General features: G+C 33.5%; 1 protein-coding gene across 4 annotated transcripts in view; it reads right to left on the bottom strand.

The window, feature by feature from the left end:
• The window catches only part of LOC126818865 (transducin-like enhancer protein 4), a 41,572-nt gene extending 17,500 nt beyond the window's left edge, over nt 1-24,072 (bottom strand). For 2 of the 4 annotated variants that reach the window (XM_050546484.1, XM_050546487.1), the window contains exons 1-7: nt 23,504-23,652; nt 23,318-23,415; nt 12,651-12,714; nt 9,778-9,822; nt 2,576-2,638; nt 836-910; nt 185-371 (exon numbers count right to left, since the gene is read on the bottom strand). In XM_050546484.1, coding sequence (XP_050402441.1) covers nt 185-371; nt 836-910; nt 2,576-2,638; nt 9,778-9,822; nt 12,651-12,714; nt 23,318-23,415; nt 23,504-23,530 — 559 coding nt within the window. In that variant the 5' untranslated portion in view covers nt 23,531-23,652. The other 2 variants (XM_050546486.1, XM_050546485.1) reach the window with 2 other exon arrangements.
• Between the last annotated feature and the right edge of the window lie 1,302 nt (nt 24,073-25,374).

Here is a 25,374-nt window from a genome sequence, read left to right as displayed (position 1 = left end):
AATTGACACATAACTGGTGTGTTACAACCCGAGATGATTGATCAAGCATGTACATCAGGGACTGTGGGAGGATGGTGGTGATAATGTGACAAAACTCATTCCCGAAGGAAGCCCCTACAAGATGGGGTGGGCGTACAAAACATAAATAACACCAGGGACCCAGCATATACGTATGGTTACTTACATTTTTCATCTTTCAGCGCACTGAGACTGTGTGGATGAGTGGGAAAGGTACCATGAGGCAATGACAATAATCCTGATCCGCCCGGAACTGAAGATAATCCACCTGGAGGAGGTAGACCAGATGGATGAGGTGTCATAGGAATGGGAGGGGCATGGGCGTGTGGAAGATGCTGAGCCTGCATTTGCTGCTGAAATAATAATCATTTAGTATCATTTACATCTTAATGGAAATCTGTAGCCAAGCCACTTTAATGATGATTAATATTTCATCCTTTAAAAACTGTCAGTAATCAAACTTGCATTTGTAAGTAATCTGTCTTTATTTTCTTTTATAATTTGATGTCCTCAAAGTTAAATATCAATACAGTTAGATCATAAATTCTACTAACCATGACAGATATTCATTGGAAAGACCTAATTTCAAAGTTGAAGCTTATTTTCAATTTAATCACCAAGAACAAATAAAATCTAAAACAGTTCCAATAACAGTTGTCAAAGTTTTCTCTAAAATTCTTTTAACTGGCCACGATCAGTAGGATACTTCTCTTAAGATAATCAATACAAAAACGCATTCAATCTAGATCAAGTGACATTTAATTACACTGTGAGCTTGAGACGAGAAGTCTCTGATATTCAGATTAAGTTCTCTTACCCCTATGACAGCGTTTAATTCCTGCATGGTGACCTGTTTGGCTCGCTCTACTGCTGCTGCCACCTGCTGTTGATGCTGAAAATCAGATGTAATAACTCTTAGTGTAATTATCGGCTTCTTCATCTCACGGATATAAACACCAGGTATAAGTTTAAAGTCAAATGAAAGGTAACTTTGACATCTTAAGCATCAGCATGTATTTTGAAAGTCGTCAAGGGCAATAACTCTAGTAGTAATTATCAAAAATTATTAGATGGCTTCCTTGACTGATGACTATAAATTTCTAGAGTGTCCACATGATTGTTCAAACTGATCAAGGGTGACAACTCTTAACAGTGGATATCAGAATTATATAGACTTCTTCATTTCAGGAAATTGTGCATGAGAAACAGACGGAAGCGACAACATTATGTGAATACATTTCATTGTATAACTTGAATCAAGAACTTGTCTGGTTCAACCAAAGCTGGGGACCTTTATCAAATGTGCTAGTCATTCAAATGACACAGAAAACCAATAAAAGTAGGTGGATGTCATGGCTAAATTTTTATCCCCCACAAGAAAACAAAGGAACATTACAGTTATAATGACTTATTTAGTTATTATTGTGTTACAGATTGCATTCTTTTTAAATATTTACTTTAAAATAATAACACAACCTAGCATTATACATCACTAGACTTGTATTAAATACATAAAAAACTGGTTGTTTTTCTTGTTTTTTTTAAATGATACTGTGTAATAATAAATAACTTGTCTGATTGTAATTAAAACTATTGATGTAGGCCATCAACTGTCAAACAATGAACATTTTCTCTACCTACAGCTGTTCATTTGGGACATACAATCAATAACTTTATTAAAGCAGTACTCAAATCAAATAGCTGTTTACCACAGAATGGGATTTATGAAAATATATTAGACAAGGAGTGTAGTATGTTAAATGAAGGGACCACAATGAGATTAATCAAGAAATATTATTTGCCAGCAATCTGTTATTCTGTTGGATTCATATCCCTTAAAGGATAAACAGTGCAAATTCAAACTCTTGAAACTACTTAGTGACCTACAGTTATTAAAAACTGATCAAGAGTAAGAACCCAAAATTAGAATTTTATTGGCTTCTACTTTTTCTAGTGCTAACATTTATTATGCAATACATCAATCGGAAATGAAATAACATTGGAAATCACTGATGTTATAGTCTCATGAACATAAAGACTATGTATAAATGAATTTAATGTCAATCGGATAACAATTTTATCCTCAAGGGTGGTAACACATACAGTAATTTAGCGAATATCATGAAATCCAACAGGATTCTTTGTCTCGTGAACTTTAACACTGTACATAAATTTCACGTCAATATGGACAGGGTTGATGACAATATATTGCCACGTACATTTCAGTGTAGGTATATAAAAACAATATGTTTTGGTCATTGCTGATATACGTTTATTATTAAATTATGTGATGAGTTGAATGAAAGAACGACTGATCCACTGCCGATGTTTGGTCAATGAGGAGATTGGTTTTGTCTGTGGTATCCCCCTCAGTGGAAGTGACCATTAAACCCAATGACTTAACAAACAGGGCAGTGACTCGCTCTCGTTTTATAACAAACAAACTTAATGTTTTGGTTAAAACTACATCATGTGTGAAACTGTCTTTCCTCTTCATTTTCCCCCTTGCTCTGTGAAATTAAATTTTGATTGAGATGATAAAAGAATATCGTCTTACCTCTTGTGAAAGAAATGGGATCACTTGAGCACAAATGGCATTTAATCTTTTTGCAATTTCAGTCTGGAAAAAGAAACAAGACAATTAAAAGATAATTTGTCAGGCAAAGAAAAAAACATCCACAGTATACGTTCGAGCAGTCCATAAACATTGTTGTACCTTTATTCTTTTGCAGCATTCATAAGACACTAAAACTGATCAAGAGTAACAAACCATGAAGTAATTAATATCTGAAATAATCTAAATTTTATTGGCTTAACAATTTTTTCCTGATACTAACAGTTATTATACAACAATGTTATACAAGATAATAACTTTAGCCTTGTTGAAAATCAATAGACTTCTTCATCACATGAACATAAACACCGAGTATAAATTTCAAGTCAATTGTATTATAAATGTAGCCTCTTGGGCGTCCAAGATTTTTCAGGTTGTTCAAGGGCCATAATTATGCTTAGGCCTAAAGTAGGGTCTTAACCAGGGCTGTCGGTAATTTTTCACAGTTGATTAGCAGCACTGCTAATCAAAAAGTCCAATTTTGCCAAATTTGATTAGCAAATTTAAAAATTGATTAGCAGTTTTTCAGTTTCAACATAAAACACCTAAATAACAAGATATTACTTTCGTTCATAACACATGGGGTGACATATGATTAGATTCCATTCTTAGATTTTTTTAGCACTGCCACAAGTATTTGTGATAGTTTGTCTACATGTCTACATCACATTCAGTTTGGTCTTATGTATGAAGCCAATTCTTGACAGTGACTTCCGAAGCCCCTATCATTTTAATTGTTATTTTTTCGTTACGTTAGAAATCTTCGTTAGAAAACAATTTCGTCTGCTTTTTATCGTGTATTACTATTTGTGTTCAATCGGACGCACCTCGATTAACTAGACACACGCGATATAAACAATAATATTTTACGGGAATTTTTACTTTGATTATCGTTTTACAATACGTTAACATATATTTATTTTTTTATATTTTATTTACAATACGTGGGGGAACACTGGATTATTTCTTTCAAAATGAATATGATATAATTACTTGATGTCTCACAACGTGAGTGGTACTACTTGATTCCATATTTCCGGTTTAATAGTCCCTATTCATAGAGTTATGTCCCTGTATTATTTAGTGCCGAAAAATGAATTGTGTCTGGGTAGTTCGAGAAGAAAATGTCACACGGAGAATTGAGTTTTGTTTATAAAATTTTATTCAACATTTTATACACGTTGAGAAAGCCTTCTAGTCTTCAAATGTGGATTATCCTTGTGTCAATATCCAAAATGACAGGCATATTAATGATTCGCAGTTACTGCAAATCAAAAACTTTAGATTTTAATTTTTGATTAGCAACGGACAAAATATGTATCGCAAATTGCGCTGCGATACTGGTTGTCGGCAGCCCTGGTCTTAACTATCGAAAATAGCTAGAAATTAATAAGCTTTTTCATCTCATGAACATAAATATTGTGGATAAATTTTAGTCGCCCACATGATATAGTAGCCTCTACAGTAATCATTAGAAATCTTTGATTATCAATAAAGCATCCACAAAAATTTTCAAATTGATCAAGGGTGATAACTCTGACAGTAATTTTGAGAAATGTCTCATAAACATTACCACTGTGTATAAATTTAAAGTCTATCGGATGAGAACTAGACCGACAGACACAGGTTGTGACAATATACAACTACATCCTACATTCAGTGATCTTTTATAATCTGATAAGATTAATGACTCTTGATGTTTTTGCCATTATCCAACCAAACAGATTTGGACATAATGTAAAGACTGCCATTCTACAATGAGAAACAGTTTTACAGTGTAAGGGAAATAACTCTATTTCAAGTAAAATGTGACAACTGTTGGTAAAGTAATTCAGTTACAGAAAAGAATTATTTGTATTGTAATTACTATAGAGCAGTCTTTTATTAGATTTTCTCAGCAGGTAATGGTATGAATATCAATCTATTGAGCATAAAAACACTCAATGCTCCTAATCCCCGCTTGTCTTTCATGCTTTATATTGAGTTGTATTGCCTATTCATAGTCATGTTTTCGACCCCCTAGTAAATACAGTACAAAGGAGAACAAAGTCTAAGTCACCACAAAAACAAGACTCAACAACCTTGCTGGCCTTTTTCGTCACATGTAAAACAGCTTTAGAAAAAAGAACATACTTAGAATTTCACTAGGCCTACTAGTACTTGTTTCACTATTTCATAAAAATAGGCCTACATTATTGAAATAACTCTTTAAAATTTTACCAGGGCTTAGGTCTTGGGTAATCCTAGTGCAAGCACGATTTAGATTAAAATTATATGTTTCAAGAAGAATTGCATGTACAAACATGCAGTACTTCTGTACAGTATAACCGCTCTGTTTGGAAATAACATTTATCCCCAGTTGGCAAATGCGATGTATTGAAAAGTGTAGGCCCCAACTAATGGAATAAGAATGGGACATTTTGGGTACCGGTAGGAAATTGAGGATACAGAGAGTGAAGAATAAGATGGTTTCCCCATCCACTACAGCAGCACCCTCTTTGGTCTTTGTTACCTCCCTACCCTATTTTTTCCAATTCACTTGATTTGATATTTGTTGTTTATTGCTTGCAATGTCTGTGTAGTTTGTCTGCAGATTTTTCTTATGGTTTTTGTTTGTGTGTGGGGTGCTTTCAGGGTTTTGTGTGTGGTGCAGTCCTCCCGCACTTACTACTGAAGCCATGATTATTATTTTTCAATACTAATCATTGTTAACTACATGTTATATGTATTTCTCAAATAGAATTTCATATTAAACTCATATTTCTGTTAGGAAATGTTACCAGGTGTTCTAGAATTCTACATAATGTGGACAAGATATAAATTATGTACTTTTAAAAGCAATTTAAACGCCCCAAAAGATGAAATAGCAATCACTAAACAGCTGCATTTACGGAGAGTAATAAACAAATAAACAATACAACAGCAGTCTGTATTTTACTAAATATATTTACATTATAACAAATTATCCTTCGATATTTTCAATGAAAATATTTTTTTCATGAATAAGAAAGAATGTGTTATAAAAATTTCAGAAGAGGTTTTTGGAAGAGGAAATACAAATTGAAAATAAACATCTTCTTTTGTTGTTGCTCCTTTCAGTTCATATTACAAGTTGTTTCTTTTCAAAACACCAGTGAACAGTAAGTATATTATTTCATGTTTTATTCAAATATTTTTCAACAAATGGAGCCACAAAAAAAAAGAAAAAAAAGAATGTTATTTCTAATATTGTTGGTTGTCTGTCTGCAAATTTTAAAGTATTAACAGACGACTAATATTAGTTCCTTTAAATAATGAATAAATAGTCGAGGCTCAACAATACAATATTGTGTCTGCAAAAAGGCAGCTGCATCCACACTTGAAGCTAACACCATTGAGTTGCTGACTGCAGTGAAAAACGTCGAAAAAAATCAACACAATGCCACCAACGTAAACTGTTCCATATGATTCGATGCTCCCATTAGTTGTTCAAAGACTCACAACAAAAAAGGCGGCCACTTGAAAATGTTCAAGTTGGTACGCAGGGTCATAGATCAAAATGGCTGAATGTGATATTATACACTAGTCTAAAGGATATTCATCTATGTTTGAATTTGGTGAACAAATATTATCATAGTAAATAAGTTGAGTTAAGGCGCTTTCCATTTCATTGTTTACATTTAGTATTTATAATAATTGGAACCCATTCATGGAGTAGCAGAAGTATTGTTTAAGGGCTGTATTTAGGGTGTGCTGAAGAAGATGGTGTACAGCTATTCACACCGACAGACATTATCGACATATTACCATCATAACCGATTACATACTTTGTTTGTCACGGTTCATTGATGTCCACAGAAACTTAAATCACATTCTAGTGTTGGGAAGAAGCATTTAATATTGAAATGGCTTCATTCTGATACAATAAGCTGTATCTAAATATTGACAACGTCAACATAAGTGAATCTATCTTCTAGTGGGCGCAGGTTCATTGCTTGTACAAACACCAACTCGCTTGTCAATACAGATTTTTCTCCCTGTCCTAATATTAGTCAGTTTTAAATAGTTTTCACACAAGCAATGCAGACCTGATGTTTACACACGATTCAAAACCCATAGCTTACATATTTTCCTTTTAATCCCAACAGATTTCACAAATATTGACTCAATGAAATATTTATTGACAATTTTTCAGCAAAATCGAAAACCGTGCATCTTAATAATTCTATTAAGTTTAAGTCAACATTGAAATTAAAAGGATATCAAATTTCAGAAATCTTTTGTAAGATGTTCAAAAGGACTTGTCTATCTCTCTAGTTTATTCACATTCAGATACATGATATCAAATCCACAATTTCATATAAAAAAAAAAACAAGCTCATTTGACTGACATGGATTTCAATTAATCCAAGCAGACGACACTTTGGGCTAATCTTTTCTATAATGGTGTCACACAGCAAAAGCCGGGATTATGTGAGGGTAGATTTAGAGATTTTGTTTATTTGATCAGAATGATAATGCAGCAACAATGGAAGGAGCACGATAACACGAAATGGACAAAGAGGTCAGATGCCCGAAGACTGAATGCAGTGACCACACAATAACAATAGGCCTTGATGTTACAGGTGCCTTTGCCAATTACTCATAAATCAGACCAATCAAAATAACCCTTACAAATCAGAGTATTTCACTTGACATTCTTGTTTGTATTTAACCACTCAAGGATCATGTTACAAAAAGAAACACCTTAAAAAAAAGCACTTGAAAGCTTTGTTAAAATCTAATCATACAAAGACACACTTGAACGATGTTAACTTACATAGTAGCTGGACTTAGGTAAGACGTAATAAATATATACCAAACTTGGTTTTTGCCATGTGAACTTTTCAAATCAGAAGTGATATCTGATGTTCTAATGCAGCCATTCTGCTAATAGATACTGTAACTTGAATATGGAATATGTGCTTAACATACTCTAATATAACTATGGTAGATAGTTCTTCATTATTCAATTTCCTATTATCAAAATACACATTTTGTCAAATGAAGCAAAGAAAATTGCTACATAGAAAGATAGTTTTTGTACGATCTTCATCATAAGATTGGAAAATGATATTTCAAGTCTAGTCAGCTCTGTACATTCAGATTTTTTTCAGACAGATGCCGCAAAATATTGATCCGCACACTGCTTGAGGTGAAATCCTATAGCTCATGGTCATAACCACCGATAGTAGGCCTTTCAACATGTACTCATTTGGATATCACAAATATTCTACAATATATGTAGTTCTATATTTCTTATGAAACACTGTAATTATTTCAGAAACTGCAAGGTTACTCTTAATTCTTGACCATTATAAGCCATAAAAACACATGATTTTAATTGGAAAAAATATTTCTTAATCAAAAACTATTTTTGTTTCAAAAAATGACAAAATAGAAAAAGATCAGAGTAATTACAGTACATAGATATAAAGACAGTAGATTGTATCAAGATTGATACAGGAAATTAAATGTACAGTGATTTGGTGGGTAGAATCTGACTGGATAATCAATACCTGTAAAAGGTCATTACAATCCGACCTTTCAACAATTTTATGAATGAGTTAGTGAAGCATGACTAACTAAGCACCCCAGCTCTAACATATCGTTGGATCAGCCAAGCGTGTTGCCAGCCACCTTTGCTAGTAACATAAAAGTTTCTCAAGAGAGCAGATGTCTGTTTTGATCAAGTGGATACAGCGAATAGCCTCGAGACCAACTATGTGAACATTGCTTTGTGCATCGTAACTAATGAGCTAGTAAACATACATGCGTTTGAAAAGATAGGTTGCCAGGCAACAAAACATACGCCCACAGCAGCTAAGTCGTCAGGGCAGTTAACAAGTGTTGTTGCACATTTTTTTCTTTTGTTAGTAATAAGAACATTTACAACACATGAAAATCTGATAACCAGTGATACCCATGAAGTAATTATCAAAAACCATTAGAATTTGTTTTGATTGTTTGTCTCATGACCTTAAACAATTGATATTAACTTCAGCCTCTAGAGTGAATAAATGAATGAATGAAATGGAGTTTTAGCCACTAGCGCGTCCACAAGAATTTTCAAAGTGATCAAGGGCCTTGACTCTGGCAGTAATTATCGCAAATCATTGAAAGTGAATAGATTCTTTGTCTCATGATTCATGACCTTTAACGCTGCGTATATGTTTAAAGTCAATCAGATATTAACTTCAGCCTCGAGAGCTTCCACAAGATATTTCAAAGTCATCAAGGGCCATAACTCTGGCAGTAATTATCAGAAATTGTGAAAATCAATAGGTTCCTTCGTCTCATGCTCTTAAACACGGTGTAAAAATTTAAAGTCAATAAGATATTAACTTCAGCCTCAAGAGCTTCCACAAGATATTTCAAAGTGATCAAGAGCCATAACTCTTGGCAGTAATCATCAGAAATCGTTGAAAATCAATAGGTTCCTTCGTCTCATGACCTTAAACACTGTGTATACATTTAAAGTCAATAAGATATTAACCCTAGCCCCTAAGGCGTCCACAAGAAAGTGTGGATGCCAGACTGACAGGTCACGGACAGACGGACCACATTTCGATGCGGGCGGATAAAAATATAACAAGAGTCCATTTAAAAACAATGCATGCATAACTTGTTGAATTCAAAAGATATTTCAAGCAATCTATGTTCTAAGCCTTGACATTCAGAAGTGAATATAAATAGGGACTTTGATTAAGACAGTTTCATTTGTAAATTACGAGTCTACATTGAATGCGGATTCTCAAAATGGAAGGACTCAACAGCTGTTCATCTTTTTAAAATTACTACTGCATTATATTTGAAAATATCAATTATTTAAAATAAAATAGAATATATTAATATAATAAAATATCAATGGAGAAAGTTTTGTTTAATGAGATTAAATATTTAGGTTATTAGTGAAGCAATGATGTGTGCATTAAGTCAGCCATGTTGAATAGCTTTAATAGCATGTGTCAAACGCCCCCAGGCAATTCAACATCCCACATCATGTCTTATTGTTTTGAAAATATTTTGTCACATTGGCAACCAGGTAATAAATGTGAAAGAATTAATGTCGTGACTACTAGTCTAGCAGACAGTAAAAGAAGTGACATTAAATAAAGTTTTCTTACCTGCTTATGCATTTCAACATTTAATCCATAAGACATTTCATAATACTGAAATAAAATTGAAAATTTTGTCAATTACACATTTCAATTTATCATCACATACTTTACCAGATGCATTTAATTTTATATACCTAAACCATAGCTTAGTTTATCTCATCTGAGCAACTATGGATATTAACCAAATACTTTGTTCTAATTCAGAAAATCTTGAAATCTCTCAAAAATATTTTTAAACACAGCTAAAACAAAATCAAGTAAAGCAGTCAAGATATGAAATAATATTGTACTGTAATACTCTGACATTGTTACTTGATTTTAACTTTGTTCAATTTAACTTGTAGAGGGACTTAAAGATTTTAACTTCCAAACATTAGGATTTTGAATTTGACATATTAACAAAATATGGGAGGGAGCACAGAAGATACAAACTTAATCTCAGAATCACAATTGGTTTCATTAAAAACAATGATACAAGACATTCAGGGAATTATCCAGAAAATAATTACATACAAATGCTATTACTTTATCCGAGGATAATGGATGAAGGATGAACAAAAAAATCCAAGATGTCAGCCTACTGGAGAGGAAGAATGAATTTTAAAAAAACAGTGACAGAATGGGATAGGTCACTCAAACTTATCTCATCTTAGACACCTAATTCCATTTTGGAAGCCAATTTACGCAGCCTGGTTTCATTATTCAGTTCACATAATCAAAGGAACGAGAGAAATTGTGACAGGGTTGTAGAAATCAATAGTCTTAGCTAGAGTTTAATAATCTACTCTTTAGTTTTACACATGATGCAAAAAAAACATCGATAACACCCTTCCAGACATAAATAGATTTACATATATCACCAACACGCACCTACTCGCAATTTTCAAATCTTTTATAAGTTTTGCAAAACATATCAAATCCACATCGCGTACATGTACCCTCTATTTCTCATCAATCTATATCCGTACATACTGTCTGGCTAATCCTTCAACATCTGATTTATTCGCCTTAAAAACATAAACATCTTCTACGCGATGTCTAAATCTAGTGATGTGAGGATACAAGCACTGAAAAAATTTTGTCAACAACATAATTTTGAACATGAACAACGCTTGGGCAAACCAATTAAATTATTATTAATTTTCAGGGTCTTGTTAAAAAACAAAACAAATTTCAACAAGAAATAGAAAGCAAAATTTTTAATAAATGTTCCTGAAGCACAAAAATTTGTATTGATGTGGCCTTATTGAGCTTTATTAAACAGGTATTATGTAAGAGCTAAATCTGTCTTTTGCAGGACTTTCTTTTTTTAAATGTTACATAAACTATTAATTCGACATTTATTAAAATGACAAAACCATAATCAACTTTCGATGCCATCTGACATCTTCGATTTTCAGTATTAAAATTAATGATTTAATTTAAAAATCGGGAAGTGAGGCTTAGCCTTTAACAACCAGTACAGTGGTTACACACATCTTGTTAAACCGTTAAAGGCTAATATCTTCGCTCAGAATAAAGTAATTTGAATGAAATTTTCAGTATCTTCATTTTGTATTATCTATTTTTGAAACTATTATAGCAAGAACGGCTAGCTCTTTATCTAAATCTTACATAGTGTATCTTTAAGTTTGCTGCCAGAAATGATTCGGAAGACTGGCATTTAATAGATACAATGTAGGGAAATAGTAAACATACATAGGCCCATCTGGAAAAGAACATAATGTCCACTAGCAGCAGATGTGATATAATACATGTTTATACAGGCTAAGGAAGCCTTAACTCAATTTGAAAGGATGAAATATGAAATGGGGTTTAACGTCCAACTGTTCTGCTCCTAACCTGGGCTAATGAAGACGGGCATACGCCATACAGTGTGCTATGAGGGAAATTTTGCCCGGGCAGCGGCGCTACGGCCTACTCTTATATCGAATTCCAACTGCCAAGGGATCTTTTACGTGCACGCCAATGTGTACATGGGACCTCGGTTTTTCGTCCCATCCGCAAATGGACACAGTGCATGCATGACTTGATAGGTTTATTCATATTGTGGGGCTCATTTGTATCACTTATGGATGTTTGTTTATGGGTGGTGCAGGCACTATTTGGCGAGCGTCTTACTAACTTAGCCACCATGGATCCCGGAATAGATAGAAAATGATGACATCTTCTACTCTTAGAACAACTTTTGAAATAAATCTAGGTGACCAGCCCACGATTCAATGTGTTGGTGATGTCATCAATACTGCCAGGTCTTTCAATGGAGCCTTCCCCAAGCTTTAAATTGCAATGTTTTAGTTAATCTGTCAAATTCTTATAGTTAATGTGTCAAAACAATCCTTCCATCATGCTTCTACGTTTCAAATTGTTAGTTCTGTCAGTGACATCATGAATCAATTCTTTAAGGATGCATTATGAGCTAAATCTTCCTATTGTAGGTCTTTTTTCAGACTTTACATGTAAATTAATTCTATAAATTATTGTTTAAGACATTTATTCACATGGCAATCCCATAATCAACTCTCTAGAGCATCGGATGGTGTAGATATCAAATGAATTAGAACACCCACACACAATGGATAATCAAGACTTTTTTTTTATTATTGTAGCAAATTAAGGCTTAGTCTTGTCAAAACTTCAACCATTCATAACTTTGCTCAGAATAAAATTATTTGACGGAAAGTTTTAATATTAATTTTTCTAGCAAAATGACCAGCTCATTATCTAAATCTTACGTAATACTTTTTTTTAAGGTTGACAGACGAGGGACAAAAATATAGACCTACATGTACATGTAATTAGCAATGTTGACAGTTTGTTCCAAATTTTATTGAAGTAGAGTGTATTTAAATAATTATTTATCAGCTTCTTCAACTTACCATGACATAATGTCTCTGCATTTCAGTTTTCTCCTGTGCCAGTTTTTCACACTCCATTTTCAAACTGTAAATGAAATGACAGAATCATTAAACTAGGTCTCTTATTTAAAGAAAATGTGACAAACTTTGAAAGCATTGATTAGCAGGTAAGAAAACAACAGCCAGGTTGATCTACCAGGCTAAGTCATGAAATATATAACTCAAACAAATTTTAGAATGATCAGATCATAAACTAAACCTATAAGGTGCTAAAGAGATCTTTTTCGCGATCCTAAATTAAACCAAATTGGTGTTAAGATTTTTTTCGTGATCCTAAATCAAACCTATAAGTTGCTAACAAGATTTTTTGGTGATCATAAATTAAACCTATAAACTATAAGGTGCTAATAAGATTTATTTCGTGATCATAAATTAAACCAAAGATAGGTTGCCAGGCAATAAAACATACGCCCACAGCAGCTAAGTCGTCATGGCAGTCAACAAGTGTTGTCGCATATTTTTTCTTTTGTTAGTTATGAGAACATTTACAACACATGAAAATCTGATTAGGAGTCATAACCCACGAAGTAATTATTAGAAAATATTAGAATTTGTTTCGATTCTTTGTCTCATGACCTTAAACAATCTATAATAACTTGAGTCTCTTAGAGTGAATGAATGAATGAAATGGATTTTTAGTCTCCAGTGCCTCCACAAGATTTTTCAAAGTAATCAAGGGCCTTAACTCTGGCAGTAATTATCAGAAACCATTGAAAATGAATAGGATTCTTTGTCTCATGACCTAAAACCCTGTGTATAAGTTTAAAGGCAATCAGATATTAACTTTAGCCTCAAGGGCATCTACAAGATTTTTCAAAGAGGTCAAGGGCTATAACTCATGCAGTAATTATCGAAAATAGTTGAAAATTAATAGGCTTCTTCGTCTCATGACCGTAAACATTGTGTATAAATGTAAAGTCAATCGCATATTAACTTTAGCATCTAGAGCTTGTTCACACCGGATAAATGGGGCCGACGGTAATATACGACCACATTTCAATGCGGGCCAATAAAAAGGTGCTAACAAGATTTTTTCATGATCATAAATTAACCCTATAAGGTGCTAACAAGATTATTTTTTCACCGAGGTAAAGAACTCTGGAAGTTGCAATTGGAAATCAATAGGGTTCTTCCTTTTAACAGAATACTGATTATTGTAGTCTACTGTATCAACAAGAACTGAACAACCAATGAACAGACAAGGGTGATGACAATATATAGCCTGGTGGGTCGCTTTATCGCATGGCTACACAGGGCAGTTGCCAAGGCCCCAAGATTTTCAGGGTCCCAGATTCTATTTGGAAAAATAGTTAAGGCTCATATCAAATAGCAGTGGCATTAATCTGAAATCAAGGACTCTGTATGCAAAATGGGTTTTTAATTTATCTTTCAAAACTCACAGGCATACCTTTTTCATCAATTGTAAGCGAATGGGGAGAAGACCAAGTACATTGTTTTTTTTCCAGAGACCTCAAACATTTACCATATTAATCTTTGGCGTCAGTTCAAATTAATCATAAATATTAATATTCGATTATAGCCGTAACTGAGATTTAATCTGTTCATGTAAAGCGCCATTGAATACATCAAAGATGTAATAATGAGCACTACATCAAAGTCAATAAACATAAAATCAAATAATCACTCATTCTTCAGAAATTTAATATTAGGACAGTCTGAAATCTTTTATAACAAAAACAATTTGCTGACAAAACAAACTGACAGATGCATAAAAATAGATGTTCCAAAAGAGTTATTTTTTGCTCAGTGATCAATTTTTAATCGAAGTCCAACCATATATTAATACTGTACTGTTTAAATGAAAACGAAATGGTGTTTAACGCCCTACTGTTCTGCTCCGACTGATATGGAAAAGAAGAATCAAGAGGTTCTTACATATGGTACAATAAAAGGTGGAGTAAACAGTTTAAGATATATCATATAACCACTACACAGGAAGGAAAACCTCTATATACTCTTAGCTTATATTGGTACTTAATAATACCAGCCACAGTCACTCTCTGTAGGTCACCAGTCACTAAACAATTAAATATACTTTTTTATTTTGACATTAATACTTAATCTTCAATTAATCATGGGGGAAGTGATGTACTTCTATAGTTTTTTTTTACACAATATGCCCACTTCATGCTTCATTTCTTATTTTTAAAAGCAATCTGTTCAAAATCAAATCAAAGTCTTTTGATGTTACAGTCGGACAATCCTTGCTTTGGACACAAAAGTTAACCACAACTTAGATTACAGAATCAAGTGAATAATAAATAAAAGTTGTGTCAACACAAATTTGTTCTTTGTTCAATGTTTGAAAGTCACAGTGTAAAGTTTAATAATCAATATCATCTGATGAGTACTAGATTAACAGAGAAACGGAGACATCACATAGCCTCAGTTTAATCAGCCCATAGACTTTAGATTGCTCTTATCCATTTCCTATAATCAATACTACAAATATTATGATTATTAGTCATAGAAGGTGTTCAGCAATCGATGAACAAGGTTCAATTTTTGTCTAACTTTTGACCCAAGATAATGATGAATTCTGACAGGTGAATGATTATTAAATTTACACATTAAAGATTGTCCAGTGTAAACATTGGAGAGGAAGTCGATCAAGCTGATTACAATTCTCTAGTGTGATATCTAGGCAATAAATATATATCTACTTGGTATCATCTATATAGATACTATCTATATAAGACATTATAATACAGTTGAGATAAACACTCAAGGCTGGTTTGAGGGATAATAAAGTATTATACTTTCAATCATAAAGATCAGTTACAGACTTTATTTTATACATTAGGAAGTTCATATCAGTTCATACATTTACAATGTAGGCAAACTTTTGAGTTTCAAATATTTTTTTTCTAAGCCATCAATTTCAAATGGACATAATTGATATGGCATTTAATTAAATCTGTTGCAAGATGTTGCACAAGTTAGGCATAAAATACCTTTATAGGCCACAGTATATGAAATAACTGAATCAATGAAATGGAGTTTAACGTCCTACTTTCCTGCACCAATCCGGCTAATGAAGACATATATCAAAAAAAGAAGACATTTTGTTTACAAGCAGCATAAAATATCAACTATTGATATTTTCTTTTTTGCTTTGCGCCTTTAAGTCATATTACACTTTTTCCTCAGAGCTACATGGCTGTCCATGTAATTTTTGCATCACGTCTTGCTATTTAACATTTTAAAAAGCCCAATGTTTATTATTAACACAACATCTGCGTTTTCCCTATCAGCCTTTATAGCACCCATGTACGTCACAGACATTGATTTTGAATGAACTATCTGAACTAACGAATATCTCAATAGGTTAATTTAAAAAGTTTATATTCACCATTCTCCCTCCCTTACCCCAAACTGTATCATTTTAAATAGAAACATTTGCATTTTTATAATTAAAATATCTACATAACCTAAAAATAAAATTGTCAAAATCATTCAGTAACAAAGGCTAACAATTTAACCTTGGTTGTCTACATTCTTGTACATGATTCAGGATGGTTCAGGACATAAACACACCCAGCTTGTGGTTACTAACTTCATTTGTAGTTTTTAACCATGAAACAACCATCATTTGTTATTTTGGTTCAAAGGTCAACGTCGTTAACATGCTGGTGTAGTTGCCATTTTGAAAGATAAATTATGTCATGTAATTTTTTTTTTAAACCAGGATAAACACAAGTTGAAAATTGTAGGTCATGACTTACAATTGAAATAGATTTTATGACATGTCTACTTCATTGGGGTGTGGGGATGAAGGAAGTTTGTTATGGGAGAAACAGTAATGGCGGCCTAGGTTACCTTGAATCATCTGATTGGAACACGCCTCATCCCTTGAATGAAGTCTTGAGTTCTCGACAGGGTTGGGCGGAGTCATAATTTGGGGTTGTACAATCAGGAGCCGTAATCCAAAAAGTTATGGTCTGAAATGCGTGAATATCGACAGGGACTGAGATCTTTGGGATATAAAGATATATGTTAGGTTTCAGCAAAATTGAACAAAAATTGTGACCTCTAGGGGGTCCACAACCTTGATATACCATATTTTTACAGTATTTATGTATAATGGACAGCCATTTTTTCTGGTAGTTTTAGTCCGATTTTCTATAATACGAACTCAACCGACCGTACAGTGTAACAGTGATTTATTCAAACGTTTATTTTAAAATTGGATAATAATTGTCACCTCTTAACGTGATTTTTCTTACAATCAGGGGCCAAAATTTAGGAAGTAACGATTCGATATGCGCGAATATCGAAAGGAACCAAGATCTTTGGTTTATAAACATGCATCAAAATCAGAAGAAAATTTTGACCTCTAGAGTGTCCACAAGCTAATAACGTGATTTTTCGTACAATCAGGAGCCATAATCCATGAAGTTATGGTCTGATACATGTCAAAAGGAACCAAGATCTTTGGGAGATAGACCTATATTTCAATTACATTAAAATAGGATAAAAACTGTCACCTGTAAAGTGTCCAAAAACAAATTGTGGATGGACAGAGACTACAGCATAATACGTCCACATGAAAATGTGGGCATATAAAAAAAGTCAAAATTACAATAGAACAAAAACACATAGCAAATATGTGTACAAATTAATGTTTATATAACCTTCTATGCGTTTATCCAACATGACACTACAGAATTGTCCAATATTTTTAATCATCTTTACTATTTTCATACAAGAAAACGATGGCAGATGTCGTTTCTTTACATAAAGCCTTTCGTCTCTGTTCATATACTATTCCATAAGTTGACAATAATCGTACTGAAATCACAAAGAGCTAGACTTCCTTCTTAAAACTTTAACTTGAATTTATCTAGTTAACTTCGCCCAGCTTCTCAACCAAACTAAATACCATAAAAATTGTTTTTAAGAATCAATGCCCATGCTTGATATACATGTACCATGAATTATAATAGTTTATAACAGTTGATATTGTGAATGGACTAAACGAATCAACCAAATGAAATTGGGTTTACTGTCCTACTTTTCTGCACCTACATGTACTGGGTAAAAATTAAGGCCGGTCATAGAAAAATATTGCTAGATCAAGATCAAGGTGATCCTTAACTCGGAAGGTCAACTGGTCTGTAACCTTAAGGGGCTTGATTATAGCAAGTTTTTTTGACCAGTGGCATGGCAGCAATTAGGGATTTTACATCAAAGCTTATTCAGGAATTACAGCATTTACCTCAAGTCATATTCTACATGCTAAAGACATGACATAGCTTCAGTTTATTTTATATCTTATAATATTTAAGACAAGATGATGTAGACATACTGTAATTCTGGCACCAGTCATGTCATATTTTAACAGACAAAACAACCATCAATGTCTGGTGTCAATTTGTCTAACAAAGATGATGTTTGTAATAATGTTATTGTTTAATATGCTGTCAAATGTTGTTTACTAAAATAGTGTTTTGACATATTATCACAGTTTTAAGTCATAAGCCAACCAACAAGTGGGTAGACTAGCAAGAACAAAATGTTCTAAAAAGTCTGACATAACAATAATTTTGACAAACTAAATAGGCTGTGAATAGTGTTTACCTGTATGTGAACTTCTAAAATATTGTAACTTGTGTGAACTTCTAAAATATCATTACATATGTAAATATTGTTACCTGTGTGAACTTCTAAAACATCATTACTTGTATGAATAATGTTACCTCAAATAAAGGAGAAGTGGTATCAAGTGTTTTATACAGAGTAAACATGTATTAGAAATGTTCAATATTTATTTTATTATTTGGCTGACTCTAGCACCGGTTTTTCTGCTATTTTAATTACAAGCTGGTTGCATTTAAATATTAAATCAATTAATAATACAATACAACTATAGAACTCAATTGATTCAATATCTCAACACCTTTGTCACAATCATATACAGATCTCAAATCTCACAAAAACAACAACAATAATCTTGCTTTCATACATTGCCAATAATGAATGATTACCATCCATGCAAATGATGTAGCCAAATCAATTTCAAACAATTGCAATAAATCAAACCTGAGGAAATAATCTATACATATAGACCTACTTCTCTAGATTGATTGACTGGAGTATATAAAATGTGATAATATATTTCACATTGAAATAGTCAAGATCTTTAATGCTTTGTTTCTACCATTCAATTTTATATTCAACTCAGGGGACACAAAGCAACTTCATGTAATTGTAAGAATGGTCTAACATGTGCGCTATAGATCATACATGTAAGGTCTGTCATTGAGTCAAGTGGCATGGTTTTGACCCACACTTGTACATGACAAGAAGTACGGTAAGGATGCCCGTCTAATCTTGTGGTGTTTTTTCCAGGTCTTCTGGTTTCCTCCAACTGCTAAAGACTCCTATGTGGAATAAAGTTGTACCACCATATTAGTCCCAAAATGAGCTAGTTTGTGATATGTGGGCAATATTTTTCAATGTTCAATAACTTGAATAAAAACCTGACAGATCATATCCCAATATCTTCTACTATTTCGACATTTCATATTTTTGTCATGTAGAGTTTTGTAAGATATTTATTTTAATGTTCATCTTTTTGGTATAGGATGTCCTCAGACAATTACTTCAAAACCTTTATCCCTTTGAACTAGATAAGTCCTTTCATCTCAAAATTCAAATGGGAAATGAAAAAGTTTAAATATTCAAAGCCTGTCATTAATTATTTAGACACACTATTGTATTCTTTTCCACAACACGAACTATGGCTGCACTTTTTAACACTATGTAATTTCTCATTCAAGGAATCAAGTGCTGTCAAAATCTAAAATGTCATTTCCTTCCCCGTTCTTCCACCACTATAAATTCATATTAAGACGATTTTGGAGTCCAGCCACTTCTCTGTAATAAACTTGAACCAATTGATTTCCACTGACGAGAGGCTTTCAAAGAGCTACAAAAGTTATTGCCAAGCTCTGGCGGGACATAAATATACCAATCTTAAAACAAAGCACTGATTGCCAGTCTTGGCACAAAGAGCCGATGTTCATTTCACAGAATCAGGAATTGTTCAGTGCCATCATTTCTGATAGTGAATAATTTCAGGCTATCACAGTAACAAGAAAGAATTAGTCATAAAACATCTTAAATTCTTAAGGGAGTTAAACCATTTCTTCTATCAAAGTTACGTGTTTACATGTATGTCATTTCATTTGTTATTATGAAAGGAAATACAGTAACAATCACTCAAAAATTATTTATAACCTAATACTTTAAAAGGGTGTAGGCAGAGAAATCAACTAAGGAAGATCCAACTATAAGAAATGAAATGGGGTTTAACATCCTACTATCCTGCACCAACTGGGCTAATAAAGACGGGTATGAGGGTAACTTTGCCAACTGTCAAGATTATTTTTATGTGGACGCGAATGTTTACACAGGATCTTGGTTTTTTGTCCTATCCAAACAACTAGCCACCACTCCGTCCTGCATCACTGACAAGGGGGAAAGAACCACAACGAAAAATGACAAGTTACTTTCACGTCCAATACCGGGATAAAACACAACCCTCAAGGTTAGCTAGTCAGCTCCTTACTCACTGAGCCACCATGACGGCTCTCCCCGAACTAAAAGGCAATGCTTATGTGTATATGGTAACCTAGTAACTTCAAAGGCTACATTATAGAATACATGCTGAGGTGTTATATTAGTAATAGCAGATAAAATCCCCACCCCCACCCATGGTCAAGTAATCAAAAATAGTGATGCATGTATGGGGCACCTTTGAGTGAAATAACAATTTTTTAAAAAATCGCCATTATAATGTTACTTTTTAAGCTCTTCAACGAACAATAAAAAGTCATTTCTACCAATATTAAATAACTTTCAAAAAGATTTAAGACACTTCAGAATCTGTCTGACTAGAATACATTAAAACAGCCCTGGAACTATATACATCCATTCCATGTTATACATTCATAACTAGAAAGGGTGTTTAAAACATGTATCTATTTTAGTTGAAAACTTTAAACACTTAGTCAGACAATAACAACTTGACAATAATATAAGCTGTAAATCAGAGGTTGTACTGGAGGTGGTCATTAGGTCTCTACACTCTAAATGAAGGTGGTTGGGCAATTAAGTGGTCGAATGTGTGCATTTTAGATGATTAGGTCGGACATTGAGTTAAGTGGCATTGTTTCGATCCCAAGTCTGTACATCACAAGAATTAAGATCACCTTCCCAGTCTTGTGTTTTTTTCTGTGTCCATCTGTTTCCCCCCACTGCTAAAGACCCCTATGCACAAGCAAATTCTAGAAATAAAATTGTAAAATACATTATTTTTGAAATGACCCAGTTTGTGTTGAGTTGACGTTAAACCCCACTTCTCTCTCTTTAGTGACCAGAGATAAAATTCAATATTTCTTCTTACATTATGCGATTTCATTTATATTCTTAGATGGGTTATATAGTTGGTGTTATTTTGATAATGGATGATCAAATATCTAAACCATGGAATTTAGTCCTGAAGGTAAATCCCTTGCAAACTACAATATTGTATAAGTTGAATCTCTAAAGGGATTATCAGTTCAAAAATGGTTAAAATCCGTTCGGTATGTACAAGGATATGATGAATTGAAAATTTCGTAACATTCGTCATACTCTGCAGATGATAAATTGTATATACGAGAAATCATCCATAAATGTTGGGTAAAATTTAAATCTGATATAAGTCAAAACCGGGAGATTATTGACCTTTGACATTTTGATGGTTTTAGTACATTTAGTATGGATTAATCCATCCTAAATTAGATATTCAATAAATGCAACTTTAAATATCTATGCAAATCATATCCACCGCAGGGGATCAAGTGCTCTAATGCGGGTGCTTTAGATCGTAAGGTCTGTCATTGGGTCAAGCGGTATGGTTTCGATCATAAAGTTGTGTCATGACATAAGGGGGGAATCCTTATTGGCAATATAGTTGAATAAAATGTGTGACTTTGTTAATCAATGCTGTGATGTAACCAATCTCATTACATAGGGCATTTTGCCTCCTAGCAACAGAAAGAAATAAACCTCCATCAAACTTGATGTATTAATCTGTCTATAGCGAATGAATATTCAACACAAATAATTCTGAATAAAACTTGTTGCTTATAGATACAGGATATTTTGATGGTGTCATTAACGGATATGGAAGTTACAGAACAGTATCACCATATCAAATGGATATGTTATCATTTTCAGAATCATTAATATAAAATGTATTACACAGTCTAGCATTAAGATCAGGCCCATCACACCATGATTACACAGAACCTGATAGACAACAACAGATAACCACGAGCGAGACACATCATGGACATCACAGACAATAGTAAGGCAGTGTTTGTAGTCTGTCTCAAGGTATGTCTGAAAGGATGTAGTCAGAAAATATACATGTATGACCTCTCCTGACCTGTTAGGAGAAGGCCCTGTTTTTTTTAATGTTACTTTAGAATAGTGCTTGTGTATGGTTCCTTGCCTGGTTCAATATAAAAAATATCAGCTTTGCTACAGTAGTTGAAATAAATTGGTCAAAGAGGATATAAATGCTAGCATGGTGATTAAAGTGCAGTAATGTCAAAGAACTATACGATTGTTCTTTAAAGATATGTATAATTTATTTTGAGTCATACATTTAATAATGCATGCCTTTCATCAACCCAAAATTGTCATTGCCAAATTATCAGCAATAAACAGGGCCTAAAGTTTGTGAACCTCCCAACATCTGTGAATTCAAGCTATCAGAGGACTGGCAGGATCAGATACTGACTAGTCGAGGAGCGAAAACATGTTGTTTGTTAAAGCCACTAGATGAAGATATTTCTCTATTTAATGTGATTTCGACATTTCATCTGTATTTTTGCATTCGAACTGAGGATCAGGTAATTTGCTTCAAATAAAATCATGTGAACATGGCCTTAGTTAATATATATATATTGAGTCATACACATAATATTATTGTATATTTCATGGCCAATAATACGAACTGTATTATGTCTTTCATTGGAATAATTATGGGTTTAAATTGAATGTACACATTCAAGCATGTAATATCAAATATTGCCTGGGAAATTTCTAGATTATTGCATGGGGGCAATAAATAACACCCTGGGAACAGTTCAACATAATGGTGGTATTACTGATATCCATTTATCATCATTTATGAGTTATCAGTATTATTTGTGTATGGTATATACTATATAATCGTTGAGATATACTGCAATGTATACAGGATATACATAATCGTAATGGTATACACATCCACAACACCCTTTATAATACAGTTACAATAACAGACAGGCACAATTTTTAACTAGGTCATCATCATAACCTCTTCAAACACCAATAATACTGTACAAATTAGAATTGTAATATTTCATCTAAATTAATTAAATTGTAGGTCTCAAGTCACTACTTTAGAATAAAGGGTCCCTTTCCACGCAGATGCGCAAACATGAAGGCCATAGAGTAAGAAGTTAGAACATGATAGTGACTCATAAAACACAGATAATATACATTACATTTAGACAACTTGAACTCTGTAATTTTATCCGCGCCAACAAAATATTTGAGATACTAACTTGTGATACTGGGCCTGGAGAAAGCTGAATTCTTCTTTGATGCGATCACATGATTCGGACACTGTGAATTTAATAGGCTGGCCAGGCTGGTGTGGTCCCTGGGAAATAAAATAGATACTTTGTATACAATCTAAACATTGAAATATACCACATATTGTAATGAAATGTAACTAAAAGTAAACATACAGGCCTACTAAATCCAGGTGAATTCATGGTATACGTCCTCACGCTACGACAGTCTAGCCCACTTCTGCCGGGAAAGGAACACAAAGCGGGTTAGCGAGACAAAGAACCGGAGACGAAACGAAATACTGAGGCGAAATTACAATACAACACAGCACTTACTGGATGACGGTTGGGGTACATGGTTGTAGCCGCCGCCTATCTCCAGGGCGTCCACGCTTTGTATTAGTATAAACTTGATTGTTGGGTCTGACTTCTGCTCGTTGCAAAGACTGAGTTCACTTCAGCTAAAATCCCTCCTCGGTTTGGAAAAGGTCAAATCCGTAAGAAAAGCACTCAATTAACCATCGCTGTTACCAAAGCCATGAGGTCGGCAGATGCCGCCAAAATCCAGAAGATTATAAACCAAATTTGATTAGGCGACTCAGATTGAACTAGGTTACAAATATCCACAATTTACAAGAGAAACTTCAGGTACAATATTGAGTCGTAAATATAGGAGAAAAAAGTAGTCGTCGTGTGAACACAACCTTCGAAGCCACACACTCAGAATAATTCTACACGCTGTATTAGCTTCGAGTAACAATGGAAAGGGCAAATACTTCGAAGATAAAGAGAGTGTTTTGATTGGCTACTTCATGCCCAGCCTGCTAACACTCATACCCACGTGCTTTTCTTAATTATTCACGCTTTTCACGCCATTTAGACCAATCCACAAGCTAGCTGGGATAAGTCACCTGACGTTTGTGCATAAATTGTGAATAATTTCCCGTCACTCAAAACCACGTGCTCGGAGTATTTGCTTTAGATGTTCGCCATTTTGGCATCGCGAATGGAAATTAAAACATAGAAAAAGCAATAAAACAGTATTTCTAATGAATAAAATCCCAGTGTGTTGAATTCTAGACTTAGACCGAATGAAGTATTCCGGAAGCGAGGTCTTTGGGTTAAAATGTTTCTAGGTTACCCAATGAAGAAAATAGGCAATCTTAGTTCCCAAAATACCAATATTTTTTGGCATCAGAAAAAAAACGGTGTCTTATTCGAAAGATTATTAATAATAGTTAAACTTTTACCAGAAAAGTTCCAAATACTTTAATCCCATTGGTTAAAATATCTATCGAAAATCTATGCACACGTGGTTTTGACAAGTTCCTGTCAAAAGCAAGCTCCGCCTACATGAGCTGTTTGAAAACCTCTCCTGGTCATTAACAAGAAACGAAATTATATGGTCGAAGCTAATCAAATAATAATGCGCTAATTACATCCAACTTTGCAGATTGCAGGTGGTGTGTATCGTAATGAAAAAATCTCCCACAACTTATTTTTCATTTTAAAATTTTTAGTGCTTCCTCTAACCATTTAAAAAGGTTAGGCCTATCAGATATTTAGAAAACAAAACAAAAACCTAAACCCAAAGATTGAAAAAAAAAGATTTAATAGTTTCAATCGACAAATGTCATTTTTGTAACTGTTGTTTGTCTATTATGCGTTGTCCCTGTACGACACTATTAAAAAGCACACAGTAAATTACTCTCAAACAATAGCTTTGGTGTTTTAAAAGTTTCAAACATTGACAATGTTCATATCTACCTGCAGAAAACCCAACACAAGAGAAACACGTTAGTGCTTGTTTTTGGCGATCTTCGTTTTACTGTAGATAAATGATTTTAGCGATTTACTTGACTTTGCAATTGAGTTGGCGCATTCATATTACATGTGTTCACATTTTAAGTTTAGAACCGAGATACAGAAGTTGTAAATCGAGGGTTATTTTGAATATGATGTAACTTAAACAACATACATTATGCAAGAGCCAAATCGGCTTATAGCTGAACTGTTATCTAAATTATTAATTAGACATTAATTAACTT

This window comes from Patella vulgata, chromosome 4 (genome assembly GCF_932274485.2).
Source record: "Patella vulgata chromosome 4, xgPatVulg1.2, whole genome shotgun sequence".
NCBI classification, from domain to species: Eukaryota; Metazoa; Mollusca; class Gastropoda; family Patellidae; genus Patella; species Patella vulgata.
Note: the sequence above shows the minus strand (reverse complement) of the source record. Positions and strands in the feature narration are given on the sequence as shown.